Source organism: Lagopus muta, chromosome 25 (genome assembly GCF_023343835.1).
Source record: "Lagopus muta isolate bLagMut1 chromosome 25, bLagMut1 primary, whole genome shotgun sequence".
NCBI lineage: Eukaryota > Metazoa > Chordata > Aves > Galliformes > Phasianidae > Lagopus > Lagopus muta.
This window is the reverse complement of record NC_064457.1, coordinates 5,037,801-5,060,231: the sequence shown is the minus strand read 5'-3', so window position 1 is coordinate 5,060,231 and position 22,431 is coordinate 5,037,801. Positions and strand designations below refer to the sequence as shown.

Genomic DNA, 22,431 nt, shown 5'->3' with positions numbered 1-22,431 from the left:
AGCTGAAACACAGAGCAGAAAACATGTACAGTAACAGTATGTGACAAAAGAATTCTTGTCTACTGACATTGAGGTGTTAAAGCATGATCCAATAGCTTCAGCATTTACCACTGGCTGTGGTTTGAGAAACCATAGCTTCTGATCTAGCATTTCCAGCTGTGCTACTGCCGTTAAACCAGTGAAAATGAAAACATGGAGCTCCTAAGCACTTGCTTAGCATTGAATAGTGAGGTATGAGGGATCAGGGTCTTTACTGCTTTGAAAGATATTGTCAGTTTGTGGCATGAACAGAAGCTTCACACCAGCTCTGACTGCTTGCATCTACTTGCATTAGACTGACATTGACATGACGTTTATTTATGATAGCAATACCAGCTCTGTACCAATAATACGGTGCTGGAAGCAGGCAGAGAACTCAAGTGCATGCAGAAATTGTAAATGAGCCATTGCTGTGTGTTTTTTCTCATAAGAAGAGCTTTCTGATCCAGACCCATGGCAGACATCAGGGAAGAAGGAACATACACAAGGTTTCCCCTTTGCCACTGCAGTTGCTGTATTTGCAAAGGTTTCTGCAAGGCCCTCATGGTCCCTCATCATATCCTTCTCTCTAAATTGGAGAGATGTGGATTTGAAGGACTGTTGGATGGATTAGGAATTGGCTGGCTGGATGCAGCCAAAAGGCTGTGATCAGTGGCTCTGCGTCAGGGTGCAGGTGTCACAAGCGGTGTCCCTCAGGGGTCGGTCTTGGGACTGATGCTCTTCAACATCTTCATCAATGACAGATGGTGGCACCGAGTGCAGCCTCAGCAAGTTTGTGATGACACCAAGCTGAGCAGTGCAGGCAATGCATTGGAAGGAAGGGAAGCATCCAAAGGGACCTGGACAGGCTGGAGATGTGGGTCCATGTGAACCTAATGAGGGTAAGTACGGCCAAGCGCAGGGTGCTGCACTGGGGTCGGGGCAATGCCAGGTATTGATACCAACTGAGGGAAGATCTCCTTGAGAGCAGCCCTGAGCAGAAGGACTGGGGGTCCTGGTGGACAAGGAGCTGGCCATGAGGCAGCAGTGTGTGCCTGCAGCCCAGAAGGCCAGCTGTGTTCTGGGCTGCATGAAAAAGGGGCGGCCAGCAGGGAGAGGGAGGTGATCGTCCCCCTCTGCTCGGCTCTTGTGAGGCCCCATCTGCAGCGCTGCGTCCAGGCCTGGGGCCCCCAGCACAGGAAGGACGTGGAGCTCATGGAGCGGGGCCAGAGGAGGCACTGAGATGAGCAGAGGGCTGGAGCAGCTCTGCTGTGAGGAAAGTTGGAGGGAACTGGGCTTGTTCAGCTTGGAGAAGAGAAGGCTGCGGGGAGACCTCATGGTGGCCTTCAGTGCTTGAAGGGAGCGGATAAACAGGAGGGGGAATGGCTGTTTGTGAGGGTGGGTGGTGATGGGACAAGGGGGAATGGATTTAAGCTGAGACAGGGGAGGTTTGGGTTGGATATGAGGAGGAAGTTTTTCAGCCAGAGGGTGGTGAGGCACTGGCACAGGTTGCCCAAGGAGGCTGTGGATGCCCCATCCCTGCAGGCATTCAAGGCCAGGCTGGATGTGGCTCTGGGCAGCTTGGGCTGCTGGTTGGCGACCTGCACACAGCAGGGGGTTGGAACTGGATGATCATTGTGTCCTTTTCAATCCATCCATTCTATGATTCTATGATTTGCAAGACACCAGTGCCTCCCTGTGGGTCTGCCTGCCTGGTTCTCCTCACTCTTTGAGTGTGGGGAGGAGACTGGGGCCCTCCTGTGGTCACTGAGCAGGAGCCTCTATGAAGAGAGAAACCCTTTTTGTTCTGTTCTTACTTTCTTTTGTTTTCTTCTAAGTTTACATGCTTTCGGTGTCTCTTGTTGCTACAAACTAAGCCCAAAACTTCAGGTCCTATTTGAAGTGTTCTCACACCTGAATGATTTCAACAAGTCTGTGGTTACCTTCAGCCTCTACTCCTTAGAAAGGCCATTCCTGGGGTCACTGCTCACCATAAATAAAAAGGCAAGAAGAGAGGTGGTATTGTGTATGGGGCCATGTTTAGTGAGGGTTAGCAAACACAGGGCAGGGTGTTTTCTCCAAGACTCTTAGAAAAGACGCAAGTTTATCTCCAATCCATAGGAAGGCATTAGGGAGCAGGAGCTTGCACAAGGGAGAATGTACTGTAGGTTGTGGAAACATCTCCTTTCCTGGCAATATGAGAGGACTCTGGCCTCCCCCATCTTCCTGCTTTGTCTTCTATGTCAGAAGTGGAAGGATTTTCCTCCATTGATTCACTGCCTCTGTAATGGGGTACAGAGGCCTATTGGCAAATTCAGAAATCTTACACTCTTCTAAGATCTCCCCTTGCAGCCCACCAAGCTTTGTAATTCATTTTTTCCCCTCCTTTCCTCCTTCTGTGCTATACATAGCTCAGTCTTTCCTGTTGTACCCAGAACAACTTCCCCCCGTACCCGAAGAGCAGGCTCTGGTGCGGGGGTGTGAAGAGGGGGTTTCTTTATCTCTCTCAACTTTGGCTTGTGGTCTAACGTCTGCTGTTTCTTTTCCACATGCTTCTCCTCCTTCCTGCCACGTGCCACACCAGCCCTGCTCCCCCACACTCTTTTACAGCCCACTTTGCAGAGGAAGAGGTTTCTGTGGTAAAGTACAGAGGAGCATCAAAAGATGACCCAGATCTCGGCACTGACGTCATGGAACCAGTGGTGGTACCCTTTCCTGCCCCACCTGGGCCATGAGACCCATTCCACATCCTGTCTCACTGTATTATTTCCTGCCTTTGCTTTGCACTGCGGTTTTTCTCTCTTGAAATAAACAAGAAACCACAAAGTTGAGAGCAGAAGGAAGGTACATAGTGGTGGTGGGAGATCAAAACCCTAATCTGTGAAAGTGCCTTTGAACTAGACCCACAAATTCAGTGCTTTGGAGATCACGTTAGGAGTCATTTCAGTCAAAACACTTAACTTCAGCTAAATACTCATCCCCTCACTCAGCAAATCTTATAAATGGGGTTGTTTAACCTGGAAAATATTGAGATATGGAAACACAGGCTGCTAACTGTCCTTACGGCTAGGAGAGAGCTCTAATTACGACACAATGATAATATTAAAAAGTGGTGTTTAAGGTAAATGAGCATGGAAACCTACCTTCTGCATCTCTGAAGGTTTTCAGAATGAGGTTTCAGAATAAGTCTGTTGAAAATGTATGAAAGTGGGGCTGCTTTGCTTTGTAACACAGAAATGGTTTAGGCAGTTTCATCAAGAGCAGCTTTCTTTTGATGCAGAAGCCCTCATATGAACAAAATGGAAGGTTCAAAAACTGGCTGGAATTTAGAGTTAAAATAGCCATGGGCTTTCTACAGCTGGAGGGAAAGGAGGCTGACACTTTTTGCTAAGAATGAGCCCCTGAACATCTCTATCATAGGATAATTACAGACCTGAAAACTTCGAAGCTGTCCCTGGGTAGCAGCAGCCAGTAAGCGTGGCTCAGTGACAGGCCGTCTGCAAGGAGGTCTGGTGGCAGCGCCGTGGCAGGAGATCAGGGAGAGTTTATTTTCTTTCTGCTCAGAACTGTGGACTCAGACTCATGGCAGACGTGCTGACAAGGTCTGTACAGAGGAACCCTCTCCATATCAAACACCAGCACTTTGGACTGAAAGAATTTGAAATATGAGCTGTTCCAAAATCAGAAACCATCAGAGTAAGAAATGTTCTGTGTCAATTGATAAGGAAAGACAGAACATCAACTGGATTTCTGCAAGCCATTTGATGTGGTTCCACACAACATCCTTCTCTCTGAACTGGAGAGAGATGGATTTTTAGGGTGGACTACAAGGTCGGTAAGGAACTGGTTGGATAGCCACAGCTAGAGGTTGTGGTTAATGGTTCATGTCCAGGTGAATGCTGGTGGTAAGTGGTGTCCCTAGGGATCTGTTTTCAGACTGGCACTCTTCAACATTCTATCAATGATAAACATGATGGGATCGAGTGCACTCCCAGCAAGTTTGCTGATGACACCAAACTGAGCAGTGCAGTTAATATGGAAGGGATGTCATCTTGAGGGACCTGCACAGGCTTGAAAAGTGGGCCCAAGTGAACCTAATGAGGATCAACAAGGCCGAGTGCAAAGTGTTGCAGTTGGGTTGGAACTGTTCCAGAGATATATACAGGCTGGAAGAGGAACTCCTTGAGCAGCGCTGTGGAGAAGGACTTGGGGGTTCTAGGGGATGAAAAGCCGCAATGAGCCAGCAGTGCGCTCTTGCAGTGCAGAAGACCAACAGTATCCTGGGCTGCATCACATGAGGGGTGGCAGCAGGGCAAGGAAGGTGATCGTCTCCCTCTCCTCTGCTTTTGAGAGGATCCATCTGGAGTGCTGTGTCCAGACCTGAGGCCCCCAGCAGGAAGGATGTGGAACTGTGGGAGCAGGTCCAGAGAAGGGCCATAGAGATGATCAGAGGGCTGGAGCACCTCTCCCGTGAAGACACACTAAAGGAGTTTGGCTTGTTCAGTCCAGAAAAGAGAAGGCTACACAGAGACCTTATTCTAGCCTTTCAGCATTTGAAAGGAGTTTATAAACGCGAGGGAAACTAATTTTTCACATGGTCTAATAGCAATAGGACAAGAGGGAACTTTTAAACTAAAAGAGGGGAGATTGAGGTTCCTTACTCAGAAAGTGGTGAGGGGCACAGGCTGCCCAGAGATGTGGGTGCCTCATCCCTGAAGGTGCTCAAGGACAGGTTGGATGGGCTCTGGGCAGCCTGATCTAGGGGTTGGCAACCCTACCCACAGCAGGAGATTGGACCTAGATGATGTTTAAGGACTTTTCCAACCTAAGCCATACTATGATTCTGTGATATTAGGCTATCCCATGAGAATCATGCCTCTCAGTATAGTAACGCTTTCTCTACCACTTAGATGGGCAGTGATGTGAGGTACAAGCAAGGCTCAAGCCTTTTCAATCTTGTCAGCAAGAGCCTGAACCTGGAGAGACAGGCCAGTCAAGTGATGCCTGTAATGCAAGGCAGACACCTTATTCTACAGGGAACAGAGGACATTTAGAATGGGATGCTACAGACTGCTGCATTCCCTAGCGCAGTAAATATCTTTCAAGTGCTTTCCGATTCTCTCACTGTTAGCAATCTGTGTTTTACCACTGTCTTCACATAGCACAGAGACTAGACTTGGAGATGTTCCTCTCCTCTCTCTCCCTCCCTCTCTGGGACAGTCACGATGTCCTGAGAGTTGTGGACGTTCCCTCTGCAGCGAGCCAAGCTGATTGCTGCACACAGTACCTGGTAGCTAACTTTCGTTCTGCCTTTCCCGGCACCCCTTCCCTCCTTCATCCCAAAGGCTAACCTGGATCCTAAAGCTCATGTGAAAGAAGCTACAAAAAACCTGAACAAGTTTCTTATTATCAGTAGTAGATATTTAATAGGCCTAAAGAAATGCTACATCAACATTAAAATTTTGCTAAAAGCGTTCATCTGTGATGGAGAGGTGAGTGATTGAGAAGTGAGAGTGTCACTCAATTCAGGCAGAAATTTTATGTCATTTTAATGCAAGTAATAGAGCTGTTTGACAATACACAGTTACAGCAATCTCTGCTTCATCCAAAAAAAGCAAACCAAAGCAAAAAAAGGCACTGTCATGCTGAATGAGCAGAATGCAGAGGATTGTAACATACTTCTGAGTAGCTTCATAAAAATGCACACAAAGCAATTTAGACTATAATGGCTGGTGTGATACACAGAAAAAACAATGGTATCTATTGCAGTGGGAGAACCTCTTGCACCCAATGCTCCAATAATGATTCTTCAACAGATTTTTTTGGTACTTCACATCTGCACTGTCTGGTTACTTTCATTCCTGTAAAAAACAAACAAACAAAGTTAAGTCATTATTTAAGGTAGAGTCACAGCTACATAATGGTACACCTGAAGCATCTGGGCAATAGAAAGTGGAAAAAGACACTGGGCCAAAACCAACATATTAGTTCTGAGGACTTTGAAGTCAATGCCATCAAACTTTCACACCTGGAGATAGTGGGGGATGAATCTGAAGAATGAGTGCAGACAAGTGAGGAGAAGGTTGCAGGAAAAGGAGGGATGTTTAGAAAGAAGGTAAATTTGCATGAAGATAAGGAAGGGTGATTAGTTTGGAAGAGTGGGGAAAACAATGACAGCACAATGATCTGCAAAGAAGTGGAGGGAGTTTACAGGTAAAAGGTGTATGAATGAACTGCACAAACAGTTGCAGAGAGCGAGCACAGATAATGAATTGATGCAGGTGCTTTCTCAGAGGCCTTAACACCCCCTTTGTATACTCACATTTTTTTTCCTCATAAGCATCGTCATCAGGACATTAAAAATTATTGCTTTCATTAAAATTATTTTCAAGCCCATTTGTGAGAAGGTCAGCATGTTCAGGTTCTCATCTGTTGAAGTAAAAAGGAATGAAAGTCATAAGAGCACTGTGACATCCCTACTTCTAGGCAGACCTGACAGTACTTCTTAACGAACCTTTTTCCACTTTGCATGGCCGAGCTGGTAGGGCACTAATGAAGCAATGAACAGAACCACCCCACTGAGAGCCTCTTTCAAGGGCCAGGCTTTCAGTAAGTATGAGCTTAATTCTACAGCAAGGAGGACTGCCAACCACTTGGTTGTTATTAACAGGGATGCTGGAAGAGTCTATCCATCCTCTCCCCAGTTTTTTAAGAGTGGCAGAAGGGAAAACAAGTTAAAATTTGTCCCAAGAACACAGAGTCTACTCAGATGTTCTGCTAATCATAGAATCATTAAGGTTGGAAAAGACTTCCAAGAGCACCCAAGACCATCCACCTACCACTGATATTGCCCACTAAGCCATGTCCTTAAATGCCACATCACACGTTTCTTGAACACCCAAATCTCAGTTACAATGTCATTTTCACCTGAAAATATACTGATCTATATTGGAGAAGAAGGATGGGGTCACCAAAATGTCATTTTAAAGTTCTCTTTCAAAACCTCTCCCCGAAACATCTGGTCCAATCTGCCAAGTTTGCTTATGAGTACTTTTTTTTGAAGTACTGTTTTGGAAACATTTGGCTAACTGGCTGTTGGTGTGCTTTGCTGTTATTGTTGCTTCTTGTTTTTCCTCTTGGTTTTTCTTTTTTTTTTTTTTCCCCATCAAGGCTGCGTGTTTGTAAGAGTAAAGCTATTCTGCAAACCCAGCTTGTGCAGCAGCAGGCTCAGCTCCTTTGAACTTGCAGAGCTTACTCTCATGCACTGTATCTGCAGTGCACACACGCTGCAGAAACCACCTCCTTATCTTTTGGTTTGTTAGGTGTGCACCCGAAAAGAAAAACATCTCTTCTGAAATACGGACAGGCTTTCAGTCAAGCTGACATATCTGTACCTTACACCAGCAAACAGGGGACATCAGCAAAAAATTAGGAAGTTTTCTTAAATCAAGCTTTCCTTGTAAAATGCTGTGTCCATACCTGTCTTGAAATGTGGCGACATCCCTGTAATGCAGACAGTGCTGGCACCTGCAGATAGTAACAAGAAATTTAATGAATGACAGAAATTGACTTTGTCAGAAGTTCACAAAGGTGCTTCTACCTTGAAGGGTTGAATTTGAGTTTCTGGCCATTAAACCATAAAAGCTCACATACGCTACTTTCAGTGCAGGCATGTAATTAGTGCAAGAAAGCAGAGGCAACAAGACACCATTCCTTTAGAGAGTCGGAGCACAGCTCAGCATTGCTTGCAGTGTTAGGAGATGTGAACAAGTCCTGTTCATACTAACAGCAGAGAAACCACGGATAGCCCTGAACACACAACAACATTACCAGCTTCAGGATCATCTCCTAGCACTCCAAATCCCTCGTGCTTGGCACCACACTGCATTTCATCCTTCTTGGCCCAGTAGGTTGACAGGTAGCTCGCTTCATATTTGTTCTCAGATGTTGCCACCTCCACAACAGTTTCCGTCTTCGTATCAACTGTGCTAAGATCAAGTTTTTCAGGGGAGTAATCCGTGATAAGGCACATTTCCAAATTCTTGTCATCTTTAGAGGTCAGCCTGTAGACTGAAGGAGATGGAGTAATATCTGAAAATGGAGAAGAGGCATGAGGTGAAATTAGAACATTAGAACATTAGAACATTAGAACATTAGAACATTAGAACATTAGCTGGGTCAATCTTGACACACTGACACCTCAGGTATGGGTGTTCCTCCATGATTCAAATGGGAAGCTGTCTGATCATAGGGATCTTGAGCTAGGACACCATTTGTGAACCAAGGTATTCACAGCAGATACAGGAGCTATGTGAGGCTTACTTTGACACATGTTGAGCCACAGGTGGTCAATCTGGATCCCTAGAGCATCTCAAATGATACCCATGTGGCCACCCACAGCCTAAAGGTTTACATCTAACCTAGCTGTCCCTCTCTGTATCAGCTTGTTCAACTCTACACTGCCACCTGGGATTCCCTTAGCATCCTGACCTGACTGCACGCAGAGATGTGTAAAACAGGCAGAGACCACCCTCCTCCTGCTTCACGGCCATGAGAAGTCATGTCTGGGGAGGACAGATTGGCCCAGGGGCATTCTCTGCTTTCTGCAGATGCACTGTCAAATCCACCACTGATATTCGTAATCCCACTTCCTCCAGCTGTGTGGAAGGATGCTGGTTATAATGCCAGATCTTAAATGTGCCCACATTACTGCCAGTCTGGCTAACGATGCTCCTATGGGAAAAAGATACGAAAGCCACTGCAAAGTACCAACACATGTTCCCATTTAGGGAAAGAAAGATTAAATAAATGTTTCATTACATTTCGCAAACTGACAGCACAATTTATTGTTACCTTTTTTTTTTTTTTAGTATGGTTATTCTTTTGGGAACAGATTTCAGTGATATATTCAGATTTTAAAAAAGCTGGATCACAGAATCAGAGAATAACAGGGACTGGAAGGGACCTTGATGGCAAGCCTGGAAGGGACATGGATGGTAGGCCCCATTTAAAAAGCAAACAACAGCAAAAAAAGAAACACAAATGAACCAGTCTGTATCATTAATATGGGGTACAAGGATACAAAAAAAAAAAAAGAGAAATAGCTGGATCTGTTCTTCTCTTTCACAAGTGCTCTGCTATCAGAAGAGCTGCAAATCCAACTCTCTCTAAATTACTGTATGTGTTTTTCCCACTGCCTTTGCAATGCTTTTATCTTGTGCAGATTTTAAAAATGTTTTTTGTTTTTGCTGGCAGCTTCAGCACCATCTGCTGAACCATCTACTCATTTCTCATTCTTAGTGGCTGCTGGCTTTGTTCTGTCACTGGAAGCATTTTCCAATTTGTTCCTTTGCATATTTGCATGCTGTTTTGAAAGCCTGCAGAAAGCAGACTTGGTAAATACCAGCTAATGCGACCACGGCACTGTGAGCTACATTTCCTGTTATTCTGTCTTAACAAGGTGGTGGATGTGTTGGAGTTGCTGTGTTGGTATCTGTGACCTTTATTTAAGAAAGTTTGAGAAGTAAATAAGGATGCTCTGATCTCTCAACCTTGCCTAACTGCATCCTCACCGAAGCACATCTCCCAGGTGGATGAAGAGGAGCTATCTCAGTACCATCCCTGACCATTCCACAATGGAAGCTGAACTGCAGTAGAGTTCTGTGGGAGAGCAGTTTGAGTTTTGTCAACACCAAAGATCTGTGTCTTTTATTTTTTCCCCAAACAGAAAGCTGAACCGATTTAACACACAACTGCTATTCTATGAAGAATCATCTCATTATCCATTCCCCCCAGAGCAGAATCCTTCAGTCTCTGGTCAGACTGGAAATAGCGTAATTGAGTTTGTTGGCCATTTGGAGTTGAACCATTTGTGCAATAATTGTCCCTGGAAACAAAGGCTTGAGGAGGCAGTCCATTAATTTTCTGAGAGCTGTCATTTTCATAAAACATTTGGGTAGGCTTTTTCTTCCAAAACCAGCATGGGTTTTAACCGTCAGAAACAGCTTTCAGTATTTTTACACCAGAAAGTTCATTTATAGGGGGAAATAAATAATTTCAACTCAAACAATAAACTTGAACTGAGACTAACTATCCATTCAGCCATGAAATAAATGAATTTGAAAACATCCAATTTTTATACTGAGCAATAACAAAAGTATTCAAGTAATTAATCCTGAAATCCCTCTCTAAATACAGGTGGAAAAAAACAATTTTTTATTGCAATTCAGCTGTCAAAAGAACTTTTGATTTTATATTTGTGGTATTGCCTTGAAGATAGATGTGTTTTTTGCAACAAAACGATACCCTTCGCTGACCAGTCTATCTAATGAGCACTTCTAGTTGGCTAAACTACTTGGGATTACAGACAGCCTTGTGCAATTTCCAAAAATTACTCCCGTGGCTCCAGTATCCCAGACATCCAAGGTCAAATCATTACCAATGACACAGCTTAAGTCACCTGGGAAATTTCTTCCTTATTCAGTGTGAAACTATGACTTAAATATGAACTCTGAAGTGTCTGAATTTTTCCCCTTCCTAAGTAAAAAAATGCAACTTCTGGTGTTTGTGCAACAAAGTTCACCCTTTCCTTTGCAGAATGACAGCACGAGTCCCCACACTGTCTGACAAGACTCTAAACTAAGATCATTGACATGCCAATGTCACCAGTCTAAGAAACTGATGATGCTATCTCATTTCCCAGTATTCCCAGGATCCCTGATGCATCCTCACCATCACAGTGTTGAGAAATAATCCTGCCTTCATTTTCTTTCAGCCTCCTCCCTTCCCTCCCTATGTGCATTCTGCACAAAGGTGGCTGTATTTAGAAACACAAAATAGTGGTCACTGCTCCTGTTTTCATAGCCTGTCCTTCTCCAGATCTGAAGCACCTGAGCTGCCTTTGAATCTATTTCCTCTTACAAATGTACTATATCTTTCTCACTCAACAGTAAGACTTTGCAATCAATTGTTGCCTAGAAGCTGCGTATTTCAGTGTCTTTTCATCCAAAGTATGTAGAAAGCTGTCTACACAAAGTTGTTTGAAGCTTCTTTCCATCTTTGCAGGTTTCTTCAGCCTTTTAAAATTTTACTGAGGAAAGAGGCTTAAAAAGCATCACAAGAAGTTTGGTCTCCTTTGCAAATGCAAATTTTCTAATTCCTAACTGCTCAGATTCCAACATTAGTTTAGACAAATAAGGACTTCACTTTCAGATTTTAGAACAAAAAAAGCTTGATATATTCTTAGGCTAAGAGTTAGAAAATCCAACCTCAAGGTCATTAGGCTGAATGACTCCAAAACATCATATGGTTGCTATTTTAAAGACGGATAAATCAAATCTGAATATGCTAATAATCAAAAAATCAACGCATGCATTAAATTTGTTATGCAGTGTTTGGTAGCATGCAAACTCCTTGCTGTATGCCTGACCACACCGCGCCGTGGCTGCTAAGCATCAGTGGACTGTTTAGCCATAGAAAACCATAAGAAACACGACCACCTTATCTAGCTGTTCTTTCCTGCAGTGAGTCACTGTCATGCCACATACCAGCACTCCTTGGCTTTTGACACAGCATCTCTATTTCAACATACTTTTGTCAGTGGAGGTCTAAGAGAAGATGGGAAAATACTCAAAAGAACAAGTAAATGCCTGGAGAACAAGTAACTACCACTCCTGGTACAAACAGTTTAAACGTACTCGGGGTGACAAGAAGTTGGGTTCCAGCCCCAAATGCCAGTTCTGCATATCCCTGGTTTGCACACTGATGCCAACCTCTGCAAAAACGCAGGCACGTTTTCCAAACCCACACTGACAGCCAGATCAACGGGCATTCTAGAGCAGGGAGTAACTTAAGGGAGCAGTGGCAAAACACACTGATTTTAAACACTGTCAAAGTACAAAAGAAATCTACAAGAAAAACAGTCAGGAAGAAGGGGATAAAAAAATTATCTTTCTTTCCTTGGTTACAGCTGTGAACTGCACATTTTGAGAGTGATGCCAGAGTAATCTGTGTTTGTAAAATCGCCTAAAACTCTATTCAGCACGCCTTGTGGTTAAGGACTTTTCCCTTAACATTTCATTGCTTATTACTTATTACTGGCTTAATCATCAGCCAAGCTCCTTTTGATAATGTCAGCTTGTATCCTCTTTACCCCTATAATTCACATGTTCCAGGAAACCTGGAGCCTTTGCACATCAAGGTTCCTACACTCTCACTCAGGTAAGCACTACCAGAAGTAAGGGTTAAGGGTGGGCTTGTGGCTTTGACAGCTTGGTAAATGTGGATTCATATCCCAGTCACGTACAGAATCCACTTGCAGTACCTGTGGATAATGCCACTACTGTCCAACAAGACAAAAGATAGGTCAGTTCCCTTTCTGACACTAACAGTTTAAAAAGGAGTAAGTATATTATACCTTGGTGGATTCTCCTGCAAGTAAAGATAAAATGGTGGTACACAAGTAGATATTTTCTTAATAATTCTTTTATTTCAATGTTTGTTCATCTGACATATTGTCCATGACTTGGCTTGAGGCCAATGGAAGTGTCATGGATTTACCCTTAGAATAGGAGAAATGCTGGTGATGGTCAGAAGAACAGAGTTAGTTTTTGTCTTAGCTATTACAGGAATGCAACTGAACGAAGAGCACTGTAAGCACATTTTCCTTCAGCTGCCTCAAGAAATTCTGCTTGGACATCTTCCTTGAAATAACTTCCACCAGTTAGGTGACACTTCAGGCTACTATAGCATTCTTCCAGATCTTAATGTGTATCCTGAACAGGCTTGCAAATTAGGGAAAACTTCAGGATGCATGTACCTGGTAGAACCAGAAGTCTTCTCCCTGACCCAAATGTGAGATTGTACCCATTTCCATAGTCACACAATGACACAGGCCTCTGCAATATTCTGAGTGGTACTGAATGGGACCTTCAGCCATGAGACAGGCCACTAAAGGAATCCCATTATCTCCACAGTCAGACTTTGCCTCCATCCTTTACTCATATTTTCACTCTGAAGCACTGTCATATTTTATGTTTTTCAAACTTTCAAACTCTTTCACTTGAATATTTCCCTGTATTTGTTTATGTCTTGTTTCCACAAAACCACCTGCATCACAAATCAGTCCTTCATTCCTCATTTACTTAATCTCACTGTCAGCCAGATAAATCTCTCAAGATTTAGTGCATCTACTTTTAATTCACAGCTCACATAGGGTCTGATGAGACAGTATCAACTCCATCATCCCATTTTCTTGGATTTGCTATCTGGATTAGTCAAGAGTCATTTCAATTCAAATTTGCCATTTAGATTTTAAGTAGAAGTCATGCTTTTCAGTATGCAATTCTTTTTTAATATCTTTTTTTTTTTTTTTTTTTTTTTTTTTAATAGGGAGAGCATTGCTTGTTCTGCCAAAAAGCAATGAGGTTTTGGTGTGCCTTCAGGAAAGTCTTAGTTGTGAACAGAGCTGGATCTGTAGCAGCTGCATACAGATATGGCCATAACAGGTCAATCTGAGGACACGTACAAACAAACTCAAGGAGAGCTCTCAATCATTACTACTTCAGCTTGCTAATAGCTCCACATAAACTGGAGGTTCTTATTTTTGTCATATATTTTTCAACAGGGTCAGAAGATCGTTTGAAATATAGGATTTTTTTCCAGAGATTTTCAGAATTGATCGTTTCTTTATATTGTTGTGTATTTTCACTTTTAGAATAGAATCGCTTTGAAGTTATCTTAAACATGACACCATTTTAAGAAATGGAAGTGTTACTCTTTCAGAGTAAAAAGAAAATCATTCAGATAAACGTCTCGTAAAGAAATTTAGAAAAAATGGCACATTTACAAAAAGAAAAAAGGAAAAGGTTGGTTTCACAGTGTCTGCCTTCCTTTCTTTCCCTTCTCCAAGAAGTTTCACACGAGAGAAGAACATTTATTTTTTTCAGGCATTGCCGAAAAGCATTAAAATCGATCAGGGGAATGGGCATGGGTAAAAAGTACATCATATGTTTGGAAAACTAACTGTACTTGAGAAAACAGGAGCTTAGTCAATGATCCAAAGGCATTTCTATGTTAAACTGTATTAACGCCATTCCCATAAATGACAGATTGCAAGTTACTTGAGAAAGAACATAAGAAACAGAGCACACGTGCAAGAGCAAACTGTACTCTTCCCCTACAGTCCATCTAAATTTCTGTGAATTTTGAACTGGAAGTTGTCCATACATCATCATGTTCAATTGCCACCTAAGAACACGCAGAGCTCATAACTGCTCACTCGTCACTGCTTAAAAGTACTTTGAGAGATCACCTGTGGCAGCAACTAGCAAAAACTCTACTTTTTGTCATGTACGTTTGTCCAGACCAAATTATTTATCAGATTCCACAGAAATAATTTACTAATGCATCCTCTTGAACTCCTTTCCTCTGTCTGGCTATCTATCCCACCCCCAGCTTCTAAGGCCTTTTGCACCACAAATTCTCATGCAGTCGCAAGCTTTGAGACAAAGCTGCAAAAGCAATAATCCCTTACAGCTTGTAATGCTCATGTGGATGCTGAATGCTGAAGCAACCTCACAGTACTCCCCACTAATTGGCTACAAACTTGGTATCATTTGGCAGCCATGACACATTCTCAAAGATAAACTTGCTTCCTGAGCTTCAATTATTTGCACTTCACATTATGGCAGAAACTCAGCCCTATCATTACAGCTTCATTCAGGATCTCCAAAGCAAAAACCCATTATGTGCTCCTACTTTTCGTCAGGATCCTCTTATCTTAAAGCATTAGCATCCACGTCCCAGAAAAGTCCATTTTACATACTGCAGCTTTAGGGGACAATTCTCACCACTCTGGATTTTGCTCACCAGTGCTGACTTTTCCATTTCCCTTTGCCTATTCTCCACATAAAGATTTCTGTTATCCTGGACTGTTAACCCAGAAACAGTCATCTCTTTTCAACTTTTCAAGAAAATTCAACTACAATATTTTAAATGCCTGATTTGGGCATCATCAAGCACAGGGAGGGGAAAATATATATATACAGCCATATAAGTCATCAGCTGAAAATGTATAGTCCCATTTCCATTATACTGTAAAGCAACTAAAGAGGCAAAGTAACTGTTAAAGTGACATAAGTATTTTCAAGAGAAATCACATCTGAGAATTCAGACATACCTAGAGAAACTGTAAGTTTGGTTCCAGTTCCAAATACGAGTTTGCCGTAACCCCCAGTATTGCACTGTGACACCCTGCTTTGCAAAATGGTGCCTCTGTGTGCTCACATGCTGCACCGTACACGTGGCAGTGCAGGGTGCTTACTGGAATAATCTAAGGAAGGCAAGTTACTGCCATCCCCTCAACATGTACAGTGAAATAAACACGTTAGACCCATTGCTCTATCATTTTTGCCACTCACTGTTCTGGCCTTTGCCCACAATCTAATCAGACATCTGCTTATTATTTCCTATGTGTGTCAGTTACTATATGCATACGTAGCCTTCCAGAAACAGTTCAGAAGCCTTCTGACCACTGCTGCTGCTGAGTCTGACCAGGCTGTGCTGCCTTTCTGCTCAGTTCACTCTTCCAGGCTGCACTTTACACTGTATTATTTAACACCCTCTGGGTTTCACCCAAAGATGAACTCCACAACCGAACATGGCCTTGGATCTTGCCCTGAATTCTACACAGCCTTTCAGGACACAACAGAAGCCTCCCCTCCGTTCTCTCCAGAACCGGGTCTGCCAAGGCAGCTTGGGCTGAGCTCTGATGTGTGCTCAACTACATGCACACAAACAAGCACTCAGTGCAATATATAGCCCGTTTCCATTACCAAGAGCCAGAAACAACAACTGCCCCAGACAGCAGAGAAACTGAGCAGTATGACTAATGTGAAGGGTTGAAAAAAAGTAATAATAATAATAATACAGGAAAAATCAGATATCAGAATTTGAATTCAGGCCATATATTCATGCAATCTGGGCTAAATAAATAAATAAAGAGTAAAAATAAGACAATAAGACAATAAATAACATAATAAACCAACATGCTCCCAGTTTGCAGGGCTATCTAGCTTTGCACGTCGAAAGTGGGCTAAACATAGTGACAGCTCTGTATCCTGTTCTGTGTAGCTGGAAAAATACATTCATACCACAGCGGATATCAGGGCAAAGCACATCAAAACCTCACCCACTGGCTAACATCAAGCCGAATCCTTCCTTAAGAATACAGCCCATAAGAGATCCCTGCTGCAAATTAAATGGAGAACGAGATCATAATTAAATCATTAGTTAACATGTGAACAAAATCCAGTCACCGGTGACACCTCTTCCTCATTCCCTCTGCAAAACCTAGACCATAATTAAATGCGCTCTCCATCCCAAAAAGAAAGTGGGACTGAATTTCTAAGCAAGTATAGATAAAATCTAAGACACAGGTGAAGAATTTTTAATTGTTTTCACTATTCTCCAGTGGAAAAAAAAAAAAGTATTGTGGCTATCTTCCTGAGCAACTTTGCTTTTCTTATATAGTTCCTTTCCAAATTTAGAAATTCCCTGATGAATCTACAGGACTACTGAAAATTTGCTTGGGATTTAACTGAGGTAATAAAAAATTAACATGAGGTTTCTGACTGAGGAAATGCCCAGGAAAGTTTGTTAGGTGTGAGAACATACACAATTTTCAAAGGAGGGAGTATATATAAAATTTCCATCAGTATTATTGTATGTCTCCAAATTCAAGCAGCTAAAAGGAAGTCTCTGGTTACATTTAGGAACCAATGCCTAATTTTATTTCAGATGAAGTGAAGGAACAGACTAAAGAGTCTGCTGTGAATATTTTGCAAACTAAACATACCTATAGTTAGGTATTTACCTAAGCTAAAAAAGTTCATATATCTGGAGAAAAACAAGGAAGTTACCTCCAACTCCAAATATAAGGGTTTTTTTTAATTTCCAGGAGAAACACCAGGACACAAAGCTTGCCTGCACCATGATGCAAGTGTGGAACTTCTCACATGGGAAGATAAGTTGCATGCACCCATATTGCCAGATTTTAAGTGCTCCCCCACAGCAAAACTGCACAGCTTGTGAAATTTAAATAATTGCACTAAGGAAGATCTCTGTCCTATAATATCTAGCAGATACTATAGTAAGAATGAAGTCCTTGCAATTCTCATTTGGCAACAACCTGCATCTGAACTGGGTTTTACTACTCTTTTAGCAAGCTTTCACTTTTTTGGTGGGCTGAATTTTTCCACCAAATAGCTCAAAGTCCTGAGCCTCAGAAATCTTACTTGGTGTTACCACAAGTGTGGTTCCATCTCCAAAGGTAAGCTGGTAGGAATTCATAGACACACAGTGCTGTCTGGCGTAGCAAAAATCTTTGCATGCTTTTCCAGAACTGTGAGGAGCGTATCCTGCTCGACATCCCTGCCTCCCAACTCACAGGGCTGAGCACCCTGCGGATAACTACTCTGACTTTGAAAGTCAGAACAAGACATTGAGTATCCCCAGCTTTTCCTCATCCTTGGTGGCAATGTTCCCTGCCACAACCAGTAAAGGATGAGAACTTTTTGAACTGCACCAACAGATAGTTGGTAACAAAGCTGCTTGTGATCCTTGCTGAAGCAAAACTGTTGGCTTTGTTGTCAGACGTGGTGCAGTAGCTTCAGCACAAAGCCTTGTTGGGCTAGAAAAGGATGGGAGCAAGAACATGACCACGGTTTAGGATCAGAGTAACTGACGAGGACCACCTTCCTATTGTCCACTTTTCCCTCCACAGCTTTTTCCATGATACATCAAATGGGTAGATAACATGAGAAAAAATACAGTAATTCAAATCAGGACTACACAGTTCAACTAGACAGTTCCTTTCACTACCAACTCACAATCTGAAAAGCTACTCTGCTATTCAAGTCTAAAGCCACAATAAAAAACACAAGCATGTACAAACACGTTTCTTTCTTGGTTTCACAATAAGCTCTGTCCCATTTCCAAAGATGACTTTATAGCCAGTGTTCACACAATGAAAAACAAGCCAACAAAAGCCATCCTTGAAGCCATCACAACCATGGGCACAACTACAGTTTGTCTGACCTATCTCAGGAAATTTAAACGTGAAATACAGCAGTTCCTTCATGGGAAGACTGTGATATGGAGTTTAAATGTTTAACCCACCTGTTATCTTCTATCAGCTGTTCTGATGTGTAGGGATTTTCAAATGATGGTATGAGAAATAAGACAACGCTTCAAGCACATCCAGAATCCTCTGTGCCACAAACAGCTTTCATGCAATAATGGCCCAAAGTGACAGAAAAACTAAACAACAGCACAACCCTACATTTTGAAGGAAGTGAACTATATTAAATTTCCTTTAGGCTTTTTTTGTTTAATTTGAATTTCCAAGTCTAAGCATTTCGTCCTTGATTCTTCCAATATTGGACTGCATAAAAATCAATTTTTGCCCATATTTTCAATAGATTTAAGACATTTTATCAAGTTAGCTCTTGTTTTTGTGATGACTGCTATCCGGACCAGACCTATCTACTTCTTATACCCTCTTATCTTTTCCCACCTATGTTTGAATATTTTGTCAGCCTTGTGTCTGTAAATGTACATGAATTACCACAGAATTCAGCAGGAATTTGCCAGCTTCATTTGGAGTTGTTTTAAAACAGACATTTTGATTTTTCCCAATTTAATGGATTGCACAGCAATGTGGATATAATTCAGAATGGAATAAAACTGAGGCTTAATACCGTGCTCAGGTATAGCATTTCTTGTTCATTCCCTCTCTCCCCATATAAGGTCAAATTGTAGATTATATAGACTTACTAAGATCAACTTTCAGTTTAGCTCCACTTACTCTTTAATTTTTTCCGGTGTGATCAGAAGCTGACCTCTCAAAAAGATAAACCAGAACTGTGTTCAGAAGAAAGCATGTAAAGGACAAATTGATCCACATCCAATTATACAACCATTATTTTTACCAGAAGATGATTTGAATATATGATGACTATAGGATAAGTTTATGGACAGAACACACCATCATGCACCTGCATCCCTGCCCTTGCATTTAATATCACCTTTTGTTCTGCAGCTCACTCATGACCTTTTCTCCAGAAAATAACATTGTGTCCTTACAAGATAGCACTGCCAACCTCGTTCCAGAACCAAGGAGAACCCTTCTTCCTGCATCATACACCCAGTGCAATACACTCTGTCAAAATCTCTCTTTGCACAGACACCATCATTTCCTCTACAAATCCCATTATTTATCAACAGACAGGGAGTAAAGATGCCAAACTGCTTCTGTGTACTTCGGCTCCAGATCCATTTTTATTGCCATCTCATAAAAAAGTACTCAAGCTAAAAGTACCAGAAGTACAACAGCAAAATCACCTGGAGCCCGAGGGCAGCCAAGCAGTGAAGGACTTTGGTATCTGCTTTGTTTTGTTGCCTTACAGGCCCCTGTAACGCTGTGGAGGAGTTGAGGCCTTGGAAAAATTCTGCATTTGTGGACACCTGGATCTATCGAGCTGAGTGCCCAGCTCAGTACTGAAAATGAAAATTAGTGATTATTCTGCATGTTACAGTGCTTACCAGGTCTCAGGGTTAAAATTACCCTTCCTGCCAAACACCACCTTCCCCACACCAGCGTTCACACCGTGGCCAAGGAGGCAGCAAACATAGCAGCTGTTCTGATGAGGTCAACATGTTGGTTATCCTGAAATGTGAAGTGTCAGAACTGGCAATGAATTTATCCACAGAGATGGGTAGGACCTGCATCTGCAGCAAGACCTGTGGAAGCAGCATGAAGGATAACTGAGGCAGCTATGTCATCTCCAAAGTCAAGTGATTTTGGATCACTGGAAAATGAAGTTTAAAATACACAGACACGTAAAACTTCAGACATCACAAGAAAAGGAAAATGCAACCAGTCAATTTAAGTTTAGAAAGCTTATTCACTGCTTAACAGAAAGTACCCCAGAATTTTTCAGACACAGAAGCTGAAAGGCACGTAGCTCTGCAGGACGTGGTCTCAAAACGCCACCCCTACTGCACCACTGCAGCCTGCAAGATCTGCTTAAGCTTCAACAGGACCAGGTTTCCAAATTTATCTGGAATGCCATCATCTGCACCATGTACCACTAAGTTCAGATTAAAGGGAGAAGTTCTTTTTCTGTTAACTTAAACACTATCAAATACTGCAGAGGAGGCCATGGCCATGGTAGACATGCATGTGGTCATTTTCTAAGAGCTTCTGGAGAATTTCACAGCTCACAAGTTTATCTCCAATAAACAAAAAGCACGGAGAGAAAAAATGACCCAAATTCTAGTTTCCAGTGTACTTGGCTACTTACGGGCCACAACTGAAAGCAAAGTTCCCTTTCCAAATGTGACTTTGTCTGCAATATACACACTCCAACATATTTCATTACAAAAATACTTCTGTCAGCCTCGTGCACGGCCTTGTGCGATAAGCTGTTGCAAAGCTGTGTCACAGAATGCTCAAAAACAGTGTAATTACCTGGAACACAGTGGAATCTGTTCCCCAAACAATGTTCCAGATACACTTGTTCTTCTGACTGGGGCTTCTTTGAGAATACCATCCATTCACTGACGCTGGTTTTCACCCACAGTCCCAAAAGAGCTTGCACTCGTGCTGTTATGCAAAACTAAATGTAGTGTTCTTGCCATCTACTTTATGATTTAGCAACAGAACAAGCATTCTGTGAGGGCTCAGGTTGCTTTTTCTCTCCTGTGTTATTGCTAGAGCAAAGCCACAGGACGTGACTGTGAGACAAAACTGCACCATTAACTCACCTGATTGGCAAGATGGTGGCTTTAGATGCAGAGCCAAGGGTGAATTTGAGAGTGTTGTCAGAACAGCACGGCAATTGACAGAAACCTGGAGGGTTCAGCTGCCAGCAGATGAAACCAGCACTAGGGATGTAGTGGTAGCCTCCTTGCTTACAGCCTGGGCAAGTAGAATGCTCACATTCAGGTGGAAACAGTCTACCTTTCTGAAGGTTGGATTGACAGGGGACTTGCTTGGCTCTATTGGAAGTTCTCCCACTCACAGCTGTGTGCTCACCCACATAAGGTGCCCTTTGTAACTGTCCACACTTCTCTAGGCTGAAAGCAACTGTGGTGTACTTTTCACTCCAGTTATACTCAGAAAAACAGTCTACGTACTGAGAGCTATCTAGCTTAACTAACAGGACAGAGCTGCACCAAGCAAATTCTGGGCCTTGCCTGAGATACCTGAAAGGAAAGAAGTAAGAAACAGAACCTAAAACCCAATTTTGCATCCCCCACCACCTTTCATACCACATACAGGCACTGGGCATAAGTTGTTCTACCTGTTCCTCTGCCTTCTTTCCTGCTTGCTCACAGACTATCAGCAACCAGGAGAGCAATGTTCAAAGCATCTTTCTCCCAACAGGATAAGTCCACCTCATAGAAACATTTCTAAGGACAAGACCACATTTCAGTGGTGATCTCTAACTTGGGTAGGGATTTCATGCAAGGTCATATTCCCAGAGAGTCCTCTGATGGCTACATCATCTACATAAAATGAAATAGCACCTATTTTTTCCTCTACCTCTGTAAGGTGATATGGATGCCACAGAGATATCTACAGTGCATGCATAAGCAATATGACAAAGGAGACAGAAAAACTGAACACTCACTTGGCTGGACAGACAGCCTGGTCCCCGAACCAAAGGTCACTGTGCCATATGCAGAGCTATAATCACACAGCATTTCCTCCCACAACAAAAAGCTCATCCAACGTCTCGAAAAGCAGCATGAGCCCTCAAGGCTCAAGGCCATCAAATGCCAAGGCCAGGAAGGGCAGAACACACATCCATCTATGCTCAGAGTGAAGGGAGAAGCAGAAACAAGCACGTAAGGAAGTTTAAGTGCCATAACATATTGCATGGGAAGCCAAGGAAGCGGGGGGCAGCTGAACTTACTGGGCAGAACCTGAAGTTGTGTCCCCTGTCCAAGGGTGAACTTGCCGTAGTTTCCACAGTCATTTTCGCCTTCACAAGAACATAAGCCCTTCTACATCCTTCGTGAGAAAGGCAACCCCAGCTCCTTGAGAGCCCAAGCCCCTACTTTTAGAATCACAGAGTCGTTACGGTTAGAAAAGACCACTAAGATCATCAAGTCCAACTATTAACCCACTGCCATCATGCCCACTAAACCATGTCCCAAAGTGCCACATTTCCACATTTCTTGAACACCTCCACTTCTTGAGCAACCTATTCCAATGCATCACTACTATTTCTGAGTGGATTTTTTCCTATTATCCAACCTGAACCTCTACTGGCACAACATGAGGCCATTTCCTCTAGACCCCTAGCACTGGTTACATGGGAGAAGAGGCCGACCCCACCTCACCAC

At 42.7% G+C, this 22,431-nt stretch overlaps 1 gene segment (V, D, J or C); it reads right to left on the bottom strand.

Moving 5' to 3' along the window:
• Positions 1-5,542: 5,542 nt before the first annotated feature.
• LOC125684500 (T cell receptor alpha chain constant-like) overlaps positions 5,543-22,431 on the bottom strand; it is a 72,142-nt gene continuing 55,253 nt past the window's right edge. Inside the window, 4 exon segments of the C gene segment in view lie at positions 5,543-5,879; positions 6,341-6,447; positions 7,498-7,545; positions 7,849-8,109. Of these exon segments, the coding sequence occupies positions 5,874-5,879; positions 6,341-6,447; positions 7,498-7,545; positions 7,849-8,109 (422 nt within the window).